Source organism: Mauremys reevesii, linkage group 4 (assembly GCF_016161935.1).
Source record: "Mauremys reevesii isolate NIE-2019 linkage group 4, ASM1616193v1, whole genome shotgun sequence".
NCBI lineage: Eukaryota > Metazoa > Chordata > Testudines > Geoemydidae > Mauremys > Mauremys reevesii.
In genome coordinates this window covers 69,385,083-69,408,218 of record NC_052626.1, presented here as the reverse complement: position 1 = coordinate 69,408,218, position 23,136 = coordinate 69,385,083, and the positions used below count along the sequence as shown (strand labels likewise).

At 44.0% G+C, this 23,136-nt stretch overlaps 1 protein-coding gene and 1 long non-coding RNA gene across 19 annotated transcripts in view; one reads left to right on the top strand and one right to left on the bottom strand.

Annotated features, from left to right (window-relative positions):
* LOC120402870 overlaps positions 1–23,136 on the bottom strand; it is a 78,767-nt gene that overhangs the window by 2,940 nt on the left and 52,691 nt on the right. The window contains exons 3-4 of one of the 2 annotated variants that reach the window (XR_005597336.1): positions 22,668–22,754; positions 7,990–8,076 (exon numbers count right to left, since the gene is read on the bottom strand). This is a non-coding gene — a long non-coding RNA (uncharacterized LOC120402870). Of the gene's footprint in view, positions 1–7,989; positions 8,077–21,435; positions 21,754–22,667; positions 22,755–23,136 lie in introns of those variants that run through there. The other variant, XR_005597337.1, reaches the window with a different exon arrangement.
* The window catches only part of GPHN (gephyrin), a 572,379-nt gene that overhangs the window by 541,756 nt on the left and 7,487 nt on the right, over positions 1–23,136 (top strand). For 12 of the 17 annotated variants that reach the window (XM_039533323.1, XM_039533330.1, XM_039533329.1 and 9 more), the window contains 3 exons: positions 12,752–12,839; positions 15,300–15,373; positions 16,879–16,943. In XM_039533323.1, the coding sequence (XP_039389257.1) occupies positions 12,752–12,839; positions 15,300–15,373; positions 16,879–16,943 (227 nt within the window). Of the gene's footprint in view, positions 1–1,147; positions 1,191–1,305; positions 1,341–1,747; positions 1,860–6,110; positions 6,198–12,751; positions 12,840–15,299; positions 15,374–16,878; positions 16,944–23,136 lie in introns of those variants that run through there. The other 5 variants (XR_005597335.1, XM_039533337.1, XM_039533334.1 and 2 more) reach the window with 5 other exon arrangements.

The following is a 23,136-nucleotide window of genomic DNA, read 5'->3' as shown; positions in this document are numbered from 1 at the left end:
AAGAATAGGAAATAACCAACAGATACTGAGAGTAGTGCAAAAGAGAATTCTGTGGAGATGGTCCAGGAAATCTGTAACAAGCTCTGGAAGTTGTAGAATGACAGCACCTTGATAATTAAATCCCTGCTAAATGCTCCAGTTCAATTTTGCAAACTCCACTACTCCTGTTGCAGAATGGTAGGTGATGCGGCATGCTGTCTGTGTTGTTACTTGTTTTCCAGATTAAGTAGCATAACAGAATGATCTAACTGCATGAGTTTCAAACTGCTGATATAATGGGTTGTATCACAGAAGGGATTACCTGCTTTAAAAAATGTTACAGTAAAATCTCATAAATCAACAACAGGATCAGCAAAAATGAGCGGTCTAGCCGACTTTGGTCTCTATCTGAAGGTCAAATAAAATTGTACTATAAATGTGGGGATACTTTAAAGTGGTGCTTTTAGATACTGAATTGTTTATTGAAGGATTATTTGGTGCAGTTTTATTCATCAAGATAAAATAAAACCTTTTGCAAGTGTGGTGTACGTTTTGCTGATGTTTGCATCACTTTCCAGTCAGGCTGCTGGTTCAAGCTATTGAGTTCCTTTGTACTTTTCTGGGTCAGCTTAAAGACAGCTCAGTAGTCATAACTGTTGATATATGCTTTCTACAGACTGACCTGGAGGGCTGGAAGATTTCCATGATTGTAGAAAGGATTCCCCTTCTGGAAAAATGCCTCCTAGCCTTTTCCAATTTGATTAAATCAAGTTGCACTTCTACTGCAGTCATGTATCAGCTTGTTAGATTTGTATTGCATGTTGCTGCTGCCAATTCACATAGCCTATCCTCAATCTCCATACCAGAATGTATGCTCTCTACAGAAGAGAAAGAGGAGGGGCAATAAAATGCACAGCAAACCTGGTGATGTGCTTGTTAAATTTGGCATAGTTAGCAGAGAATATTAAAACAGACTTAACAGAACACTGACTCTTTAAACAAAGCGCAGTGTCTGCAGTTTCCGAAATATGTACACAAAGCACATCCCTGCTTCTTAGTGCAGAAGCAATCTGCTGAAAGTGGGGATTTCTAATTATCCAGGGGAAATTTGTATCTCTGCTTAATTAGATACATACACAGCTTCATAAATTTCATATTTTCCTTACAGAGAAAATACTCTCATCAGCTCTATCTCCAGTACATACAAAGTTGTAAGTAGCAATAAGAGTAAGAGCAATACAAAGAGTATGATTTGTGAATCAGTATGACCAATGTACTGTCCTTTTGTATCAGTAAAGCTGAATTTTTTTCTGTTATGTAATCAAGAATATCACCTTCAATGTGCAGATCACCAACTGAAGGTGAGTAGTTTTGTTACCTGGAGATTAGACTTTTCCATGGAAAACTCCTTTAGTTGTAAGCTACTTATCTGCTCCTCTTCACCATAATATCTTAGTACCTGTCAATTTCTCAGTGAAGGAAATGTCCAGGAATGGCATTTTCTGCCAAACATGAAATGATTTGCCATGCCAGATCAGATCAGATCATTAGTCCATTAAATCCAGTATCCAGGAAATCCAGCAGTGGCCAATAGTTGGTGTTTTCAGAGTAAGTCTAAAACCTCCAATCTGTACCTGCCCAATTAAGCAGTGGTGTCAGCAGGGTTTTTATCCTGCACTTCTCATTGGCTGTATTATGCCCTGAAGAATGATGTTGATGCTGTTCTTAATATGTCCACTTACAAATGTTATTTTGCTTTTTATTTTAGAATTCAAGTACTTTCCAAATACTTTTTCTTTCCCCATCTATCCAGAATGAAGCTGTTCATAATTTGTACAGCAGATGAAGCAAGAGACAAAATTAACAGCTGTTGTCTGGCTGTGATTTAAATATTTTTTAAAATGCCATTCAAATGTTAAAGCTTTGCCTTCATAATGACAACTCAGCCAGAAAACTCCTTCAGTTTATAATAATAATAATTAATAAATTAATATAATAATAAATTAATATAATATGTTATGTAGTGTTTTTCATCCTCAAGGATTGTAAAGTATTTTGCAAACATAGCTAAAAGGAATGTGGAATGGTGTCATTATAAAGATTTTATAAGGTCTGAGCTGTGGATCCCTATATTGCTCAGTTGGTGAAGCCAAGGGTGAGTTATGCAGGTCATCCCAAAAGAATTGGAATAAAACCCTTACACAAATCAAACAGTCAAGGACTTTTTATATGACTCATGTTACAGAAAAACTTTCAAATTTTTAGAGAAGTTTAATTTACCCCTGAATTATTCTAGTTGTAAAATGGCATAAGTCCATTGAAATTAGTGGCACTATAGGTACGTCTATACTACCTGCTGGATCGGCGGGTAGTGTTCGATGTATCAGGTATCGATTTATCACGTCTCGTCTGGACGGGATAAATCGATCCGCTAATCGACGCCCATACTCCACCTCGGCAGGAGGAGTAAGCGGCGTCGACAGGGGAGCCGCGCCAGTCGACTTGCCACCGTGAGGACGGCCAGGTAAGTTGAACTAAGATACTTCGACTTCAGCTACGCTATTCGCTGATAACAATGATAAAGGAAGATGAAAAATAACCCCCATTAACAGTTCAATTCACCACTCTTACTTCAGTTTTATGATGGCATGGCCTGGGCTACACTAGCGGGGTGGTTCGAACTAAGGTACTCAACTTCAGCTATGCGAATAGCGTAGACTTCAGCTACGCTATTCGCGTAGCTGAAGTTGAGTACCTTAGTTCGAACCGCCCCGCTAGTGTAGCCCAGGCCATGCCATCATAAAACTGAAGTAAGAGTGGTGAATTGAACTGTTAATGGGGGTTATTTTTCATCTTCCTTTATCATTGTTACTTTATGTATTTATTTTGATTTATACATAAAAATAACTAAAAGAGCTCCTATTCCATTGCTCTAAGTGACTTTGACAACTAAATATGCATTTACACATTTTTTACAACTCCCTCCAACAATAACTAATAAATACCAAATTGCTATTAACCCACACACCTTGCTATGCTTACAATTCCTTACTCCTTCCCAAAAGCCAGTCAGAATAGATGGGCTTTGCAGCATTCCCTTGAGAATAGATTTGGGCTGTTTTAGACTGAGGGTGGAGATGGGTTCTAAATTTATGAGCCCCTGATGAGAATACCCTGCTAAAAACTCTCTCTCTTTTATAAAAAGAGGGTTCTAACTCAAGCCTCTGTTGACCACAGCTGCAATGGTATAGCATAGGAAGAGACATAGATATAAAAAAGAAACCTTCACAATATCCTGGTCATATATAAATAAAAAAAGCTGTCTTTGCTGTTGCTACTACCTGATCACCTAGTCCCAGCTGGTAATCTAGCCCAATCCTTAGATCGTGGACATGAACAACAAAAACAGGACATGAACCCTCAAACTATGGGGCAGATACTAGCCTTACTATATCTTCTGATCACCTCCACCAGCCAACCAAAAACAACCCAGTCTTACACAGACCTTGTTTCAGCCAGGTAGACCTCTCCCATTCCTCTATCAGCCAGACATTGGGTAAGGCAATTCACTTCTCTGGTTGGGTCTGATATGACTGGTTTTCAGAGCTGGGTATCATCAGCACACAGAAGGCCCAGCAATCCATGTCTTCTCATTAACTCTTCCAACAGCCAAATAGCCACATTAAACAAAAGGGGTGACAAAATAAAATTCTGCAGAACCCTAATTTAGAATATCTTCAAGCAGAAGGAGGAACAGTCCACTACCAGCCTTTGAGAAATGAAGAAAGATAAGAATAAAGCCACCCAAAATAGTTCCACATACTCTCACTTGGGTCTGCAGGTGAGTCGACACCACGTCATACTCAGTGGTACTGAAGGCAGCTGTTAAATCTGAAAATATCAGCATGGACACATGACAGTTATCTGTTGCTAGGAGGAGATTCATCCAAGAATGCAACCCCCACAACCTCCATGCTGTATCTGTATCTCAGTCTGTACCCAAGCAGACAAGGGTCAAGAAGAACTGGGACAACTAGATATTGGGAGTTATCTTAATCAAAATTGGAAGATTAGATACAGAGTGATAATTGGCCACATCACCAAAAATCACGTGGTTGTTTTATGAACAGCAACTGCATGTGTGCTTTTTCAAGGGAAGCTGGCATTCAACTCATCCTCAAGGATTCACTGATATTTTCCATCAACAGTTCTTCCTCATTGGCCTCAAGAAACCAGGAAAGACCTGAGTCTCAAGCACAGGTTGTTGAATAAAGTGATCCTAGTACCTTAGACTCTAGAGGGTGACACTGGCCAAAACTCCCATCAGCGAAGCCTTTTCATTTGTCTTCTCAAGAACACACACTTTCACACAGAGGGAGACAGTTTTGCTTGAATCTGAGCGATTTTAAATGCAAATTAAAAATAAATTTCTTCACAAGTGGAACTTAAATTAGCCACCAAGTGTAGGCTGCCCAGTAGTAAAAACAAACCTGCTAATCAATATTTTGCAGGTGCTGTCATGGAATCACATGCCTCGCACACAGCCACCCCTGGGTGGTGCATATCACAGGCCAGGGGAGGTTGAGCCTCCCCAAACAGCCAGGCATGTCCCTGCCCATGCTCTGTCCCAGGCCCTCTCCTGCCTGCTCCCAGTTCCCGCTCTTCCCCTGTGGCCCAGGCTACAGCTGGAGCAGGCTGGCCTGCTGCCAGGACTCAGAGCAGCTGGGGCCGGTGCTTGCGCCTCCTGGCTTTCTAGGGCTGGGGCTGCTCAGGTGGCCTGGGGCTGGGATGGGGGTGCCGGTGGCCATGGTGGGAGTGCTTTGGGCTCCAGTGGCGGAAAGGGGGCAGAAAGGGTGGGGGAGGGGCGAGGCCTTGGGCAGAAGGGGGGTGGCCAGCCTCCCCCAACGAGCGGTTCATGCACCGCCCATGCAGCCACCTTTAAAAAAATCTTTGTTACAGTTGATTTACTGTGGCCTACATGGTACCATCAGCACTCTAACTGTCTTTCCTCCTGCTTCACTTTGTTGCAAGCTATTTATAAACCAAGGTGACCTGTAAGGCCAAAGCCTGGGGAGAGGGTGAATGAGGGCCACCTGATTGATGGTGGAGGATGCTGCCACCACCACTGATAGAGAATGGTCTATCAGAGGAACTTTTTTCTCCCAAACCTTCTGGAAATATTCAGGTTTGAGTAGTTTCTGAAGGCAGACTCTTGGAACAGGATGCTCATTCAGATGGGGAGGTATCCCTCATATTGAATCAAGGTAGTGGTTGGTCCATGAGATGAGTTTCCAAACTCCCTATATCCAAGTTCAACCCAAAAACTGGCAGTTACTTTGTGGTTAGTAGCTACTGAATAAGAAGTATTGTGGCAGAGGAGCCAAGCACACAATCACAGAAATTAGTCAATCTTCTATTGGTTCAGGATTGTTCAATACACCGTATATGTGTTTCGGGGTGGGGGCACTACTTTATGTTAAAGGAACTCACATGTAAATGCTGTAGATGTAAACTGATTATAAATTAGCTAACTTCAATATTTTGGAAGTTCTGTATGGTTCTTTCTGCTCTGCTGTGTGCAGTCTGTATTAGTAAGAAGCTTCACCCCTCCATGCTCCCAATTCACATAGTAGCATCAGAACTAATGTTAGTCATTATCCTCAGCTAGCTGATCAACATTTCAAAAATGAAAATGTCAGTGTGTGTGTAAGAAAAAGATTGCTGGTGTATTAGAGAGAGAATTAGGAATTGAGTTTGTTTTCATTTTTCAATATCTGTCTTTTAGTTGCAGCACATCAGACTCCTCAAATATGGAGAGTCTTTATACCAACATGTTTTCCCACCACCACACTGTTTCCCATAAAAAGTACAGAGAGGCTTGAAATACGTGTAGCAGAATGTGTAAAAGTGTATATATCATAGAGAATGCAGATATGTGAATGGCTTTATCAGAGTCCTCTAGTGGAGATGAGAAGCAAGTTTCAGACAAAATAAAGTTGAAGGGTTTTCTATGCCTATTTATGTCGTGTTTTGGTTCCATTGTTGTACATATTGAACAAATTGGACTGGTGATGAACAGGATTACAATATGTAATATTTTAATCAATGGGTTTGCTTTGTGCACCATACAGTTTCTTCCTACTACAGTGAGTCTCTGGAAAATAATACTGAGATTAAAGAAATGTCATGTTTAAGAAATACTAAAGATCATAAACACAGTAAGTGAATCACTAATTATGAAGCCTGTCATCTGATTTCTTTGGTCTGTCTGCTGAGACTACCAGCAAGATGGCCAGTTAGTGCCTAATGTAGTGGGTATCGTGATGTGGCTATCTATCCATGAGGCACAAAACTAATTTAGCTAATTTTCTATAGGCTGGACTAGCCATCAGATACTGGTGACTTTTGATTATTACTAACCTAAATTGAATAAAAATGAGAGACTGTAGCCTATTACCCTCCATCGGAGCCATCCAGTCTCCCAGAGAGAATATTCCCACCAGCATGGAGACAAATAAGAGGGGACATGCTAAAAGTATATAATGAATGGTAGAGAGAAGGTAGACCAGGAACACCTATTCTCCCTGTCTTGTACCACAAGAGCAAGAAGACTTTCAATGAAATTAAAAGGTGGCAAATCCACAACTAATCAGAGGAAATACTTTTTCAATAACACATAACTAGACTGTGGAACTCATTGCCATAAGAATTTAGCAAGATTCAAACGTGATTGTATATTCATATGGATCTCAAGGATATCCAGACTCGTAATTTTTCTTCAAGTTTCCCTATGGGTGATCCGTGTCAGGACATGCATGCGCCTGTGCACGCCTGATCTGAGATTTTGTCAGCCATGTCCACAGATCCAGCCTGTGCTCAACACACCCTCATACTCTGATGCAAGGATAAACAGGGAGGGGCGGACCTGCACCACCACTCCAGTTCCTTCTCCATCACCTGTGTCTTGAGATGGAGAGTCACAGTGTCAGCTTACTAGCTGACCCAACTAGTTACTCTTCTATCTTATTTGTCTTCAACGCCTGGTCCAGATGGCAGCGTGTATGTTTGTATCACCCCTGGCAAGACTACACTTCTTATGTCTCCACACCTAGCTCAGGTCTGCCTACACGCACAACAAGCACAGCATGTCCAAGTAGGTGTCAGTACCTGTGAGGTTCCTTGACTGCCTCAGCAAGTGGAAGGATCCCCTGAAGGTTTGTGTGGAAATTCCATTCGCACGTTCTTCTCCCACAAAGATCATCACCACCACCGCCTCCCTGATTAAATTAAAATGCAGAGCCCCCTGGACCGGTGGCCAGGACCCAGGCAGTGTGAGTGCCACTGCAAATCAGCTCACGTGCCACCTTCGGCACGTGTGCCATAGGTTGCCTACCCCTGTGCTAGACAACCAGGGCTGCAATGTATTTTATAAATAACAAGGAGGTGCAAGATCCCAGGCTTTATATGCAAAGTCCATAAAATTATGGAATTGGTGCATATCCTACTGCATAGAGATCTCAGCGATTTATCTACCAGGGCTACAGAATGCCATAGCAGACTGCCGGAACAGCCATTTCCATCTCTTCGTAACACCATTCAATGTGAAGTGCCGGCACTTCTGCTCAAGGAGGCGACATGGTCGCAACTTTCTCGGAGATGCCCTTCTTATGTGTCCTATTGTATGCTTACCCCACTCCCCATGCCACTGCTCCTCAAATTCCTGAACAAACTGAAACAAGAAAGATTGATGTGCATTCTTATAGCACCATCATGGCCAAGATTTGTTTGATTCCCAGATCTACTTCACCTATCCCTGAAGCTCCCTGTTTGTCTTCCTCTGACAGTGAACCTTCTGACTCAAGGGTTAAGCACCATGACCCACCCCAAACTCCCATCATTGCACCTCAAAGCCTGGCTCCCTGATGCCTCTCTAGCATAGAACAGGCTTGCTCTGCAGAGGTTCAAATAGTTCTGCTGAACAGTAGAAAACCAGCCACAAGGACAACTTACCTTCAGAAATGGAAGTGTTTTCAAGTGTGGTATGCCCAATGATCCATACCTTCTCTCAAGTCTTTCCTCGCACACATTCTAGATTTCCTGCAAAATTTAAAAACCATGGGTTTATTTCTGAGCTCAGTTAAGGTTCACCTGGCTGCCACTACAGTCTTTCACCTCTCCCCATCAAGGGGTTTTCAGTCTTCGCTCAGACAACCACTGTGAGATTCATTAAGGGTCTATTTAACCTTTTCCTCCCATCAAAAAACCTCCTCCACAATGTGACCTCAAAGAGAAAACTGCCATTTGAACCTATGGGGAGTTGTTCTCTCCTTCATTTTTCTTTTAAATCCTCATAGCCATCACCATGGCCAGAAGAGTTGGGTAGGATACTTTTGGTTGACCCACTATACAGGGTGTTCTACTGCAACAAGGTGACATTACATCCCCACACTCGCTTTCTACCAAAAGTTTCATCATAATTTCACATTAATTAGGACATTGATCTACCAGTGTTTTGACCCAAACCTCACTACATTAGAGAGAGAAGCCAGTCTCTACACACTGGATGTAAGAAGAGCTCTCGCCTTTTACTTGATAGGACTACGCCTTTCAGGGCTTTTCCCAGACTCTTTATTTCCATCATGGAAAGAGTGAAAGGACACCCAGTGTCCACCCTAAGACTGTGAAAATGGGTTTCGAGATGCATCTTAACCTGTCACAACGCCTCAGATACGCATCCTTCATTTAGGGTGATTGCCTATTCCACCAGGGCTCGGTCTACCTCTGTGGCTTTATTGAAGACCATATCCATCTTGGACATTTTCAAAGTCCACCACCTAGTCTTCAGTGCACACATTTTCCGAGCACTATGCAAACATGCATGCTTCTAGAGCTGATATGGCCTTTGGTGAGGCTATTCTACAGACTGTACTGAATTTGTCTCTTCAACATCCTTCTTCATAATTGAGGTACTGCTTGGGAATCTCCTGATGTGGCACACTGATAGGAACAATAACTCAAAGAAAAAGAGGTTACTTAACTTGTTCAGAAACTGGAGTTCTTTGAGATGTTTATCCTACAGATGCTCCACTACCTGCCTTCCTTCCCCTCTACTTTTGAGTCATTTTCTATGGACATCATGGTTGAAAAAGAACTGAAGCAGCAGCAGGTCCACCTATCCCTATATATCCTCTTACAAGGGCATGACGCTATGTAGGGCTCAGGCACAGACTGATGGACAGTGCTGACAAAATCTCCAATCAGGAGTGCATGGATGCATGCACATCTTGAAGTGGACCGCTCATAGGGACAAAACATGTCAAAGAACTCCAGTTACTGTACAAGGAAAGTAACCTCTCCTTCATGATGATAAATATTCGGGAAAGGATGATATTAAATCTCATGTTTCACGTCTTAAGACAATCTCTGACTATTAGAAATCAGAATGAGATGCAATGTGGGGGCATATTTTCTCACATCTGCCTACTGCAAGGTTTTGTTACTTTCCTCTGAAGCTTCTGGTAGTGGTCACTGTTAGAGACAGAATACTAACCTAGATGGACCATGTGTATAATAAAGTATGGCAATTCCTTAGTTCCACCATAATGGCCCGCTATTCTTCACAGCCTCCTGGAAATGAGTATTTGCAGATGGGATCTTGTTCTATTATCAGTTTTATCAATGTCTAGGGCATTTTTAGCAGATCTTCGTATGTGAACACATTATCAGAGGAAATCAGAATGAGCTCAGGGATGACCACTTTTAAGCTTAATTAAAAACCTGCCTTTTTTGCAGAAGTCTTCTTACAATGATAATATATGGGGGGTGGAGGCAAAGAAAGGGGGAAAAGATTCAGATGTTTAACTCAGAAAGATGGCAAGAAGAGGGTCTGTTATGGCCTAAAATTGATGTTAATAGGAATTCTGAATTCAGAGCCTAGATTCTACACAAATAAAGGCTTCATAACTGTGATAGACAAATTTCATTAGCTGGTTTGCAAATAACTCAGGCTAAATAATCTTGGTGTGATTTCATAATTAATATTTCAATTAATAAATCAAAACAAAGCACAACATCCACTAGAGAGCAGTATAGACATTCTGACCAAGATTTTCAAAAACAGGAACCTTAATTTAGACTCCCAATTCCATATTAAAGTACTTAAATATGTGATCTGACTTTCAAAAGTTCTGACAACTCAGCAACTTCCATTAATCTCAGTGAGTGCTGCTGGAAGCTCATCACTTTTGAAATTCAGGCCTCTTATTTAGGCACTTAAATATGGATTTAGGAGACAAACTTTAGACTCCTATTTTTTGAAATCTTGGCCACCATATGAAACTGAAATAGTAAGAGTGGTTTATATTGAGATCAAAATCCTCCACTCCCACTTCTTAAATCACACAGATGCTATTTAACTAAAAGAAAGAGATTTTGTCTTTTTGTGTGTTTTTTTTTTTCTTGTCACAGCTGGTTTCTCTTTCCTTACATTCTAATCCCTCTCTCCCTGCTACAGACCTTTATCCTTCCAGCTGACACATTGGAAAATGAGCATGTATCATGTTCTTCTTCTTCTACCCCATTCCACCCCAGCACTTAGTTCCACTCCATGAATCTGTCTGCAGGAGTGCAGTGAGTCAGGGGGCAAAAGTTCTTACTTAGAGCTGGGCAGGAATTTTTCGACAAATCAAAAACTGTTCATGAAACCAAGTTAAGTTAGACAGAAAAACATTTAGTTTTGAGATTTTCAGACAAAATCTGGGGTTTTTTGGTTCAAAATGACTTTTCATTTAGAAACTTAGACTAATTAGATTGAAAAAAGTTTTTTAAACATTCAAAATCAAAATGAGATATTTTGAAATTATCAAAATAAAGTGTTTCAACTGACCCAAAGTTTTGTTGTTTTGGGGGCAGGGGGTATTTTTTATGCGTGAATATTTTCTAGATTTTGACTTTTTGTCTCTTCAATTTGAGAAACATTTCAAAATCTTTAAAATATTTGCAAGTTAGGAAAATAATTTTCCACCCAGCCCTACTCTCACTGCATTTTCCTAAAGAGAAAATACCACATCGCTGAACAACACCTGCATTATGCCACACCAGTTATGGAAGTTTGTGGAAAAGTGCTGGCAGGTCACTCACTCTCTACATATCTGCTATATAAATGATGTCTGTGGACTCTCTGTCTGGTGTACAGTACAGTAGATGGTGTTACTTTTGTATATCTAATGTTGTAGAAAAAATTAATTATACTATATTGTATTATTTAAGAAAGATTCCCAAATGTGCTGAGGACAATGTGCTGAGGACCAAGCAAAGGGATCACTCTCACCTTTTTAATCTTTATGAATAGATTTATTGCTCATGACAATGGGAGACTAATAGCGTGGACTAGAGCCTGGCAAAGTGTAGTCATGCACTATGCAAACTTCCCACAAACAATGTTCCAATGCACCTAAATCCTAACCTGAAGGTCATTTTGCTTTTCCAGTGCCAAATCCCCTTATGCTGTTCTGCCAGTACACCTCAGTCCTAACCTGTAGTGCCCCCTATTGCTCTAGTCCTGCACATTTATAGACCTCTACCAATGATCCTCATAGACCTCTTAGCTAGAACTGTATCAAATTCCATGGTGTTTGATTAGATCACTTGCTCGTGAGTAAACCTGGCTTATCTACTTAAGAAGGCTGTGCAGTCCTATGAAAGAAAACAGAGAATGGTGTAACACTACTGCAAAAAAAAGCAAACATCATTTTGGGATGTATTAGCAGAAATATTGTAAGCAAGACACAAGAAGTAATTCTTCCGCTCTACTCTGCGCTGATTAGGCCTCAGTTGTAGTACTGTGTCCACTTCTGAGTGCCACATTTCAGGAAAGATGTGGACAAATTGCAGAAAGTCCAGAGAAGAGCAACAAAAATGATTAAAGGTCTAGAAAACATGATCTATGAGGGAAGATTGAGAAAATTGGGTTTGTTTAGTCTGGAGAAGAGAAGACTGAGAGGGGCATGATAATAGTTTTCAAATACATAAAAGGTCGTTATAAGAAGGCCGGAGAAAAATTGTTCTCCTTAACCTCACGATAGGACAAGCAGCAATGGTCTTAAATTACAGCAATGGCGATTTAGGTTGCACATTAGGAAATCTTCCTATCAGGGTGGTTAAGCACTGGAATAAATTGCCTAGGAAGATTGTAGAATCTCCATCACTGGAGATTTTTTTAAGAGCAGGTTAGACAAACACCTGTCAGAGATGGTCTAGATAATACTTAGTCCTGCCATGAATGCAGGGGATGGGACTAGATCAGTGGTTCTCAACCAGGGATACACATACCCCTGGGGGTATGCAGAGGTCTTCCAGGGAATACATCAGCTCATCTAGATATTTGCCTAGTTTTACAACAGGCTACATAAAAAGCAGTAGGAAAGTCAGTATAAACTAAAATTTCATACAGACAAAATGAGAAAATAAGCAATTTTTCAGTAATAGTGTGCTGTGACACTTTTGTATTTTTATGTCTGAGTTTGTAAGCAAGTAGTTTTTAAGTGAGGTGAAACTTGTGGTATGCAAGACAAATCAGACTCCTTAAAGGGGTACAGTAGTCTGGAAAGGTTGAGACCCCTGGGCTAGATGACCATTTGAGCTCCCATTCAGTCCTACGATTCTATGATTACCTCATATTTTGTGTGTGCAAAGATCTATTTATGTTTTACTTTATGCAGTACCTAAAAATATTTCCCTGGCCATTAATCTCTTTGCTTTGATTTTCTTGCAGCCCAGATGATTTACTGAATGCATTGAATGAGGGTATCAGCCGTGCGGACGTTATCATCACATCAGGAGGCGTGTCCATGGGTGAAAAGGTATAAGCTGAAGCATGGTTACTACATTTCAATAAGTATACCAGGCATGAGATCAGGAGGTCCTGATGGCAATTGCTAATGTATCCATGATTATTACCAGAACATTCCAGGTCCCTGGACCCAGCGCTGGTGGAGTAATTAAAAAAATAATTTTAATACTGTCCTTTTTTTATGCTTTTGTTTCAATACTATAGTGGGTGTGTGATATTGCTGGGAAGATTCTAAGTGTTGTTGGAATCAGCCCTTTCCAAAATCTTCTTGTACCTAGTTTTCATTTAAGGAGTGATCATATAAATGTAGTGTTTGTGAAAGGTGCTGGATTGACAGCATCTGAAGACTGAAGACTTCTTTTTATCCACAGAGTAGCTAAAATGTGAGTAGTAGCAGTGCAAGCTACTCTGCAAGTGAATGTGTAAAACTGGTTCCTTCTTACTGAAAGATTTGTTCTCTGAGTGTATCAGAGCTATATCTGCTGACCTTAAAATAGTTTTTGTTGTGTTTTATTCCTCTTACCTCTGCAGAGACAGCACACAGAAAAGACAGTGAAGTGGATGATTTGCCTTCTTGTGAATCATCAACAGAATTGTTTGCTAAATTGCAGTTGGTAGTACCTGTGCAAAATCAGTGAAGACAGATGTCACAAAGGGCATAAATGGGCCTGCAGAACCTTTAAAACTTGTGGTGACATATGAGAAGGACAAAACTCAAAATGACTTTTTTATCCTAGGTTGTGTTTGCAGGAAAGGCAGTTAAAATAAACATTTACCTAGGTGTAACAGAGCAGATTTTATATGGAGTCACTGAGAGATGATAAACAGTAAGCTCAATGGTTCCATTTTTAGAGTCAGTTTTCTGAGCAGGTCCTCTCTTCAAAGGTCTAGAATCTTGCATTAAGGGAGAACTAGAAACATTTTGTTGGACCAGTAAAAATTACTTTCAGGCTCTGTAAAGTCCACAGTCACTGGCCCTGGAACTGTGATCAGAAGGAAAGTGTTGATTGATCCATGAATTTTTAGAACAGTGGTGTTATGCAGACACATGGCCACTAAGAACTGAATTGAGACCACCACCTCTTTTCACAAAGGCATCTGAACAGCCTTTGGATGCCTATAATTTTTGGTCATTCTCCATCTAGACTGAATTTGAGACAGCAGCCTAAAGCTGAAAGGCTCCATATCTCATTACCAGTTCCTTGACGCATCCATCCTTTTTCTATTGGACTCTTGGTAGTGTACATTAAATATCTGAAGACATCTTAAGGAGAATTTATATGGCAAATTAAAGACAAGGACTTAATGGAGTCAACAATCAAGAATTTGTGTCATGACAGAAAAAGGGTCACAGCTTTGGACAAAATAGATTTAAGAATAAAAGTCAGAAATCTGTGTAGGGATCTCAGGTTCATTGCTTCTAAAGTCTCTCTTTACTGACCATTCTTGCAGGTGATAACCTAATTTAAGATGCATGGAGTCTAGTAGAAATAAACTTATACAGGCTTGTTATTTTCAGTTATGATACACATCTGTGAGAACAGCTATTATCAAGAGAGAGACAGCATAAGGGATTCCGGACTTCTTGAACTAATGGATTGATTGTGTTGATCCAAAATAATTTAACTTGAATTATTATATTATATTATATTATATTATATTATATTATATTATATTATAACAATGCATAGAAAACGTAGGCTCACTAATTTCCCTCTTACAGAAACTTTAAATAACCTATAGCTGTGAATTATATGCTGTCCCCAAGAAATTACAGAAAATATAGTGACAAGGTGGGTGAGGTAATATCTTTTATTGGACCAACTTCTGTTGGTGAGAGAGACAAGCTTTAAGCTTGAAAGCTTGTCTCTCTCACCAGCAGAAGTTGGTTCAATAGAAGATACTACCTCACCCACTTTTTCTCTCTGATATCCTGGGACCAACGTGGCTACAATAACACTGCAAAGAACTACAGTGACCTCTTGAGAGACTTTGAGGTCTACGGTGCATCCTAGTTCTGAAAGGTACTGGCTGATCACTGAATTCCACTAGTAGCTAATTTACAGTCTCGAAAGAAAAGTAGTTTTATTGGATTTGAGTCTTGGCCCTGACTTATAAAGAAAAATGTTTTTGTCTTTGGAATGTATGCACCAGATTTCACAAGCTGGCATTAAAAATTTCCTGTAGTGAATATCTTTGGACACTTTGAAGATGCCAGTACTGCAGTTGACTGTGCAAGGATCCCTGTATCCACACTGAGTCAACTGCATGTTCAGAGTCTAAAAGAGTTATAGCTCCCTCTTCCTCACTCATCTTTCTGCAAGTTACTCCTTTCTAGTATTGGAAATTCCCTACTAGTTTATAACACTTTAAACAGGGCCACCATGTACACAACATCTTTGATGCTGTAAACCACTGTAAACAACTTTGATGTTACTTTAATTTTTTTTCTTTTTTTTAATGTAAACAGGACTATCTTAAACAGGTGCTGGACATTGACCTTCATGCACAGATTCACTTTGGCAGAGTTTTTATGAAACCAGGGTAAGAAATATTTTTTCATTTTGTGGCCCTGATTGAGTTTACCTTGTGCCAAATCTGCTACATGTGGTTTTTGTTCTGTTTTGGTAGAGATGCTATTTTAAAACCTAATATAAACTATTGGATAGTTGGATATGGGAAAGAAGTAATATTAACCCTAACTAAATCAGTCCTTACCATTGCTAGTGAATTTAACCAGAATTGAAAGCTTACTGCTGATTAGCAACAGATATTTATGTGTTGGAACTCACAGGAAAAAAATCAACACATTCAAAAATGTGCAGAGCCCTAAATATGTTGCCAGAGCTCAGACACCAGCTTTGCTACGAAGCAGCTGGGAAATGGACGGACATTCTGGCTGTTGATATGCTCATTAAGCATTTCACTTCACTTCAGAATTCACATCACCCATATTGGTACAACAAGGAGCTTTTAAATAAGAGAAGGGTGGAGTAGGATCTAGGTTGTAATGCTCCTTGTTATCTAAATGTTGCATATAGGAATTCTGAAGTGATGCGGGATGTTTTATGTGCTTGTTTTATATATAAACACACAGAATGTACTACTTCTGCCTCACCACTACTTCACTGTAGTGCTAGTACTGTGCTCTGTGGAGACACTGAAAAATGTGGGTCTTCTGGGAGCAGAGAATTCTTTTCTCCAAATCCAAGACTATGGAGTCTTTTCTCAGGTCCTTGTCTCAATAACTATTGAGGGTGGTTTGTTTACACACTAGGTTGTTCAGGATTCTAAATTCTGATTGTGGCTAAAGCTGGTGCAGGGCTGGTTGGTTGGCTAGTTCTTACTAATAAAGAACAGGTATGAAAAACAGAAAATACCTGTTGTAGCAGCAGAACTTTTTCTAAATAGAATGAAGGCATTTGGCAAGTCCTTTACCCTTGGAACATTAAGCAGGTCCCAGGTGTATGACACCTGGAAACTCTGTGTTTTAATAGTATGGGAGTGAGATTGTGTTTGAGTTACTACGCTAGGGGCTGGGTCATTTGAGAGTGGCTGCCCAGAGGCTCAAGGAATTGAGACAAGAGTCAGCAGGAAGAGAGAGATCCAGAGTGGGCAGTGGAAGTTGTATGGTTAAGAGTAATCAGTCCTTTATTGGGATTCTGTGGGCTACTACAATATGAATAAGTATTAATAATACTAGAACAATTTAGGAGGAAAGGATATTAGCACGAGGACAGGAAACTGGGAGGAGATTTGGTTACTAGGGAGAAGGATCAGCATTTGAGGAGCAGGTTAAGGTGATTGTTGGGATAGAGGGAGGGATGAGGACAAGGAGATGAATTTAATCAGCTTAAATTCTTCAACACAATGTAATGAGGATGATTATGCTCACAGTGCTCTAAGGGTTAAAAAGGCAGTGACAATAAAGGAGAGAAGGAAAATTTCAGATTATGAAAGGAATGGACGGGAATCTGTACATTATAATAGCACAGCCACGTTAGATACGAGTTCAGTGTATTTATTAAACAACTTTCTTTCCCCCCTAGCCTGCCAACAACATTTGCAACTTTGGATATTGATGGTGTACGAAAAATAATCTTTGCACTGCCAGGTAAGATATTTTTGTAATGATTTTTGTTGCTCTCCACAGGTACAGAGATCCATAAAATAAAACCAGGATGCCTCATGAAGGTCAGAGGCCTGGCACTTGCTCTCCTAAGCACAAAACACTTGAGATTTTCCCACCAATTTTTATTCAGGAAAGGGTTTATTTGAGGGTATGCTAGAGAGTTCTTACCTCTGTCTAACCATGTGATGGAGCACAGGACCTACAGTGGTTCTGTACAGAGACTTCCTTTGTCTTTTTAAAGAATATAGTGCAGTTGTCCTTTCCTCCTATTTCCCCGCCCTCCCAATGGATATTCTCTGCAGGAATATCTGTGTTAGTTAAATCACAGAATCTGACGTACCACTAATATATACAAAAACTAGACAGTCCCAGAATATGTCACAGAACTGTAGTCTTATTTGTCATTCTCAAGCTGTGACAAGGTGCATGAGGTAATGTCTTTTATTGGACACACCTTGTCTCTCTAATATTTACTCCTGAGGGCATTCTTCACCAGAAAAATAAAAATCCTATGCACAATACTTTAAAATACTGCAAATGTTATTTGTCAAATAAATGTGGAGGCTCCAGCATGGCACTGGGGAGCACAGGCCACTGGCTGCACAGAGGTGAGAGATCACTATGCAGCTCCCTCCCGAGACACAGACTCAGCGGTGAGGCCGCACCCAACCCTGACACAACGCAAGGACCGGGCCTGCCCCAGAAGCACCCCAGGACCCTGCCCCTCTGTGCCAGGTGCAGGTGGACAGGCTCAGAAAGGCAGGATCCAAGTGTGAAGAGGCTTAGTGTGCGTGATCCACATATGGGTTGAGAAGGTTCTGTGTGGGGCAGTCTGGGAGCGGGTGGCTCAGTGGGGGATCTGGGTGTGGGGGGGATCTAGATGCATAGGTGCTTGTTGGGGGAGTTTCTGCATGCAACAGTAATGAGATTCTGCAGGGGGTCCAAGTGAAGGTGGTTGGTGCTCAGCGGGGGGGGGCGGGTCTAGGTCTGGGGATAGAACTTAGCTGGGGTGTGTGGGTGTGGGGGGGAGTGGGGCTCAGTGGGGTGGGGATCCAGGTATATCTGGTTGGGGCTCGGTAGGGTGGGGATTCAGGCGCAAGTAGCTTGTTGAGGTGGTGCAGGGGGAGTGGGGCTCATCAGAGGGTCTGGATGCACAGGGGTTGGGTGGATGGGGGAGCAGCTCCCTGTACAGGGATCCCTCCCCCTGCAGCTGAGGAGTGATGGATGCAGGAAGCAGGGGGCGGGGAGGAGTGTGCAGAGCTTCCTACAGCCAGGGGAGAAATCTGGGTGTGGGTCTGACATGGCCCTGGATGCCATGCACGGGAAGAGGAAGTCCCATCCTCCCCAGTCCAGGGACTGGCAGCTGAGCCTGGCCCAGAGTAGGAGCCATCAGCTGGGTCTTCCCCAGTCCCACCCCTTGCCTCACAGTGATTTACCTCTCTGCCGGCTGCTGTGGGCACCCAAAACACACTGCTGGGGAGGGTCATATGACCGCTCCTGTGGCTTCCCTTTGCTTCCCCATCAGAAAGTCATTTTTCTGCAGGGAAGCAAAGAAATCTGTGGGAGACATAAATTCTGCACATGCGCAGTGGCTCAGAATTCCTCCAGGAGTAAATATCCTGGGACCAACACAGCTACAACAACACTGCATGCTCAAGCTGTGTGACTCAAAAGAGGGCATTATTGACTCACTTCACTGTATCTCTTTGAAAACCAATATGCACAGAATGAGGGCAGGTATACACTAGAAGTGCTACATCAGTGCAGCTGCATGTGCTGACATAGTGTCGGTGTGGACAGTGCTCAGGTCGATATATCTTGCATGGCTGTGGGGTGTCTTTTTCATACCCCTGAGAGATGTAAGCCACATCGACTTAAGCGGTAGTATAGACCTACCCTCAGTGTTGCATTAGCAGTGTGGACAGGAAGCTGCATATTCTGAAGCTAGGAAGAACTTGCTTTACTCTGTTTGCCTTGCATGCGTTTGTGACCACAAAAGAACTGCACTTCTTCATGAGATAGTAATTTTTTTTTTTAGATATGTGCTTAGGGTTTCTTTCTCTCCTGTATTGATTGTTTTCAGGAGAGAGATGAGAAGAGCATTTACCTGATTGTATAATGTATATTATTAGAGTTGTCACCAAGGACAGCCCAGGTGTTGGCAAGAAGTGTTGTTTGTAAAAAGTAGGTGGCACTCTTCTTTCTGTCAATACTAAATCTCAGTAGCTGGTGCTAGTCCCTCTGAATTAGTACTAAAACAATTTGCTGGCATGATGTTAGGGGGCATTATACTGCCAAAAACCAACTTCCCAATGAATACCTAAAGAATCTGAGCATGTGCAGTCATTAAAGATCCCATGACACTTTTTACAAGAGTACAGGTATTATTCTAATGTCTAGTCTAAACTATAATCTGATAAATTACATTCTTCTTTGAGTGATTGCTCAGGTGTATTCCACAGTAGGTGTGCGTGTTCGCCACGTGCACCGGTGCTGGAAGTTTTTCCCTTAGCAGTACCCGTAGTGGGGGAGCACCGCTGTGACCCCTAGACTGGTGTCTCTATATCGCGCTATAAGGGGAGCTGCGCACTCCCCCCCACCCTCAGTTCCTTCTTGCTGCCAGTGAAGGTAGTCGGAACTTCGTGCTCCAGCTCTGTTGTAGCGCTTCTAGCCTTAGTAGTACAACTCTTCTTCGTAGATTACTTTTCTAGTTAGTTGCCTGGCTCAGGGCATGCCCCGTGCCCCAGGCTTCAAGTCATGCGACTCCTGTTGCAGTTCTATGCCCAGGAGCGACCCACACTCTCAGTGCCTTCGCTGTCTGGGCAAGACTCATGTAAGTGAGCGTTGTAAAATCTGCAGATCATTCAAGCCTCAAACGAAGCGTGAAAGAGATATCCGACTCCGGGCCCTGCTAATGGAGTCGGCATTGGCACCGGCACGCCAACCCTATTCAGCGCTGGGCACTGCGTCATCGGTGCAGAGCAAGGCTCCATCCACCAGTCGGCACCGCTCCCCTGCCAAGAAGCAAGGGAAGACTCAGTGGCGCCAAGAGAAGGACAGGAGTGAGGCCAGAACCGAGTTGAGCAGCCCACGATCCCCCTCAGGAACCAGACCTTCGACTCATGCTGAGCGGAGTAGTCCGGTCCTGTCCACACATGCCTCTCCTGCGGTGAGAATGCCGTCGATGCTGGAGGCAGCACATGCAGCACATGACATCCTCGCCCTTCTGGTGCCAGGTGCACCGCCTGAGACGGGCCCCTGATCCCGAGAGAAGCCACCACTGGGAGCTCATCAACCCTCCCCAGTCCGGCATAGCCCCCGCTCCGAGGACAAGATACCTACCCGTTCCGAGGGGCCCATCCCGGAGCCCACACCAGACTTCCACTCCATTGGCCGATTCGCCTGAGAGGGAGTCTCAAGGGTCCTCCACTACCCACAGAGGTCGCAGGTACCGAGACAAGAGGTGTTGACGCTCCTCTTCCCACCAAAGTTATAGGAGCAGGTCTCGACGCCATCGGCACCGACGCTCAGATTCGAGTGTTCGCTCCGACAGACGTCATGCTCGGAACGCCCCTTGACCGTCATCGGCACCCAGGCGTCGTAGCCATGGTCGCCGGGGGGAATCTAGAAGCAGCACCTCTGACGGGTACACGTCTTCGTCGTCAAGGTCTAAATCTTGAGGTCGGTGCTGACATGGCCGTGGATGCTCCTGACACTCGTACGGCACCGGGCGTTCCTCAGCAACTTCGGCACCCAGCCGCCCATCCCCAGGCCACGCCACCCCCCACGATCAAGCAGCTCTGCTCAGTCCCCAAGCGGGTCAGTGGCAAGGGGTGCCTTGGCAAGGGCAGTGGTGTCAGTGGGCACTGTGGCCCCAATTACCTGCACCGGCGAGACCCTGTTCAGTGACCGGGGCATCACAGGTGCACTCTACATCCCCACCCCGGCACTGGGAAAAGTCAACTGGTACCGAACCAACGGCATCGCACCTGGGTTGAACCACTGGTACCGCATGACGCCCTGGGGGCAGAACCGGTCCCCTCTCCGGCACCGGAGGAATCCATAGCGGCGCCACCACCCGCCCTACAGGAAGATTTTAAGGCTCACCAAGAGCTCCTTAAGCGGGTGGCCTTGAATCTCCAGCTTCAGGTTGAGGAGATGGAGGAGCTGTCGGACACCCTGTTCAACATGTTGTCCTCCTTGGCACCGGGCCGTATGGCCCTACCTCTCCACCACGGGGTGGCCAACATATCGACTTCGCTTTGGCGAACCCCGGCCTCCTTGACACCTATTTCTAAAAAGGCGGAGAGAAAGTATTTTGTGCCAGCAAAGGGGCACGAATACTTGTACTCTCACCCGGCACCCAACTCTCTGGTGGTGGAGTCTGTAAACCACCGAGAGAGGCATGGTCAACCCGCGCCCACCCCCTAAGGATAAAGACGCCAGGAGACTGGATACCTTCGGCAGGAGGGTTTATTCATCGGCGAGCTTCCAGCTCAGGGTGGCAAATCACCAAGCCCTACTGAGCCGGTACGATTTTAACTTATGGGGGTCCCTGCCAAAGTTTGAACCTCTTCTCCAGGAAAGGGACAAGAGGGAGTTCAGAGCCTTGGTTGACGAAGGAGCGACAGCGGCGAAAGCGGCTCTTCAAGCGACTTCGGACACAGCGGATACAGCAGCCGATTTGATGACCTTGGCCATTTCCATGCACAAGGCGTCATGGCTCTCACTGTCGGGGCTGTCCGCGGAGTCCCAGTCCCTCATGCAGGACCTGCTCTTCAACGGGAAGGCCCTGTTTGCAGATCAGACAGATATCTGTCTGCATGGGATGAAAGACTCCCGCACCACTCTGCAAACTCTGGGCCTATATGTCCCGCCCACAAAGGACAAACCCAGGCCACAGACCTCGGCCCCTCCAGCTGGAGGCAGATATGAGCCCCTACCTAAGAGGCTGAGGGAGCAGAAACGCAGGTCCCAGCGCCAGTCCCGTTCGGCCCGGAAACCTGGCCCCTCAAAGGGCAAGAGGCAGGGGAAGAGGCGCTTTTGACTCTTTGCGGGGGGGCCACTGGGCCTGTTGCCAGAGAAGCCCCCCAGTTAATAAAGTTTGTGTTCTGCAACCGTTTATCTGCCTTCCTAGTGCAATGGTCCCGTATAACGTCGGACCAGTGGGTCATCAGCACCATTTCCAAGGGCTACATGTTGCAGTTTGCTTCGCCCCCCCTCCATCATCCCCCACCCCTGGAGGTCCCCAGGGACCCAGTGCATGCCCTCGTTTTAGACCAGGAAGTGATGCGCCTCCTCACCCTGGGCGCGGTGGAGAAGGTACCTCGGGAATTCCAGGGAAGAGGGTTTTACTCCTGGTATTTCCTGATTCCGAAGGCAAAGGGCGGGCTCAGGCCCATCCTCAACCTGCGGAACCTCAACCAATGTATGGTACATTACAAGTTCCGTATGGTTTCCCTGGCCTCTATTATTCCATCCCTAGACCCGGGGGATTGGTTCGCAGCCCTGGACTTCCAGGATGCGTATTTCCGCATCCATATTTTCGAGGGTCACAGGCGCTTCCTCCGCTTCTGGGTAGGACAGGACCACTATCAGTTTACGGTCCTTCCCTTTGGCCTCTCCACGGCCCCCAGGGTTTTTACCAAATGCATGACGGTAGTGGCAGCCCACCTCAGGAGGAACGGGCTGCAAATTTTCCCTTACCTGGACGATTGGCTCCTCAAGGGCAAGTCTCGGTACCAGGTGCAGGCCCAGATGGAATTTTTGCTGGCCACTTGTGAGAGTCTAGGCCTAGTGATGAAAGAGGACAAGTCCACATTAGTGCCGGTTCAGCACATACACTTCATAGGGGTGCTGTTAGACTCGGTGGTGGCCACGACCTCTCTCCCCCAGGACAGGTTCGAGACACTCAAAAGTCTCATAGCTTCAGTGACGATGGCAAGGGTGTGCCTTCAAATCTTAGGCCACATGGCAGCATGCACCTCCATGGTGCGACATGTCAGGCTCAGAATGAGGCCCCTCCAACTCTGGCTGGCCTACCAACATTCCCAGGCCAGGGACGACCTGGACAAGGTGGTCACGTTACCTCCCAACGTAGTGGCCGACCTGCAATTGTGGTCCCTCCCGAGCAACATGTTACAAAGGATTCCCTTCCAAGAGACCCCTCCCTCAC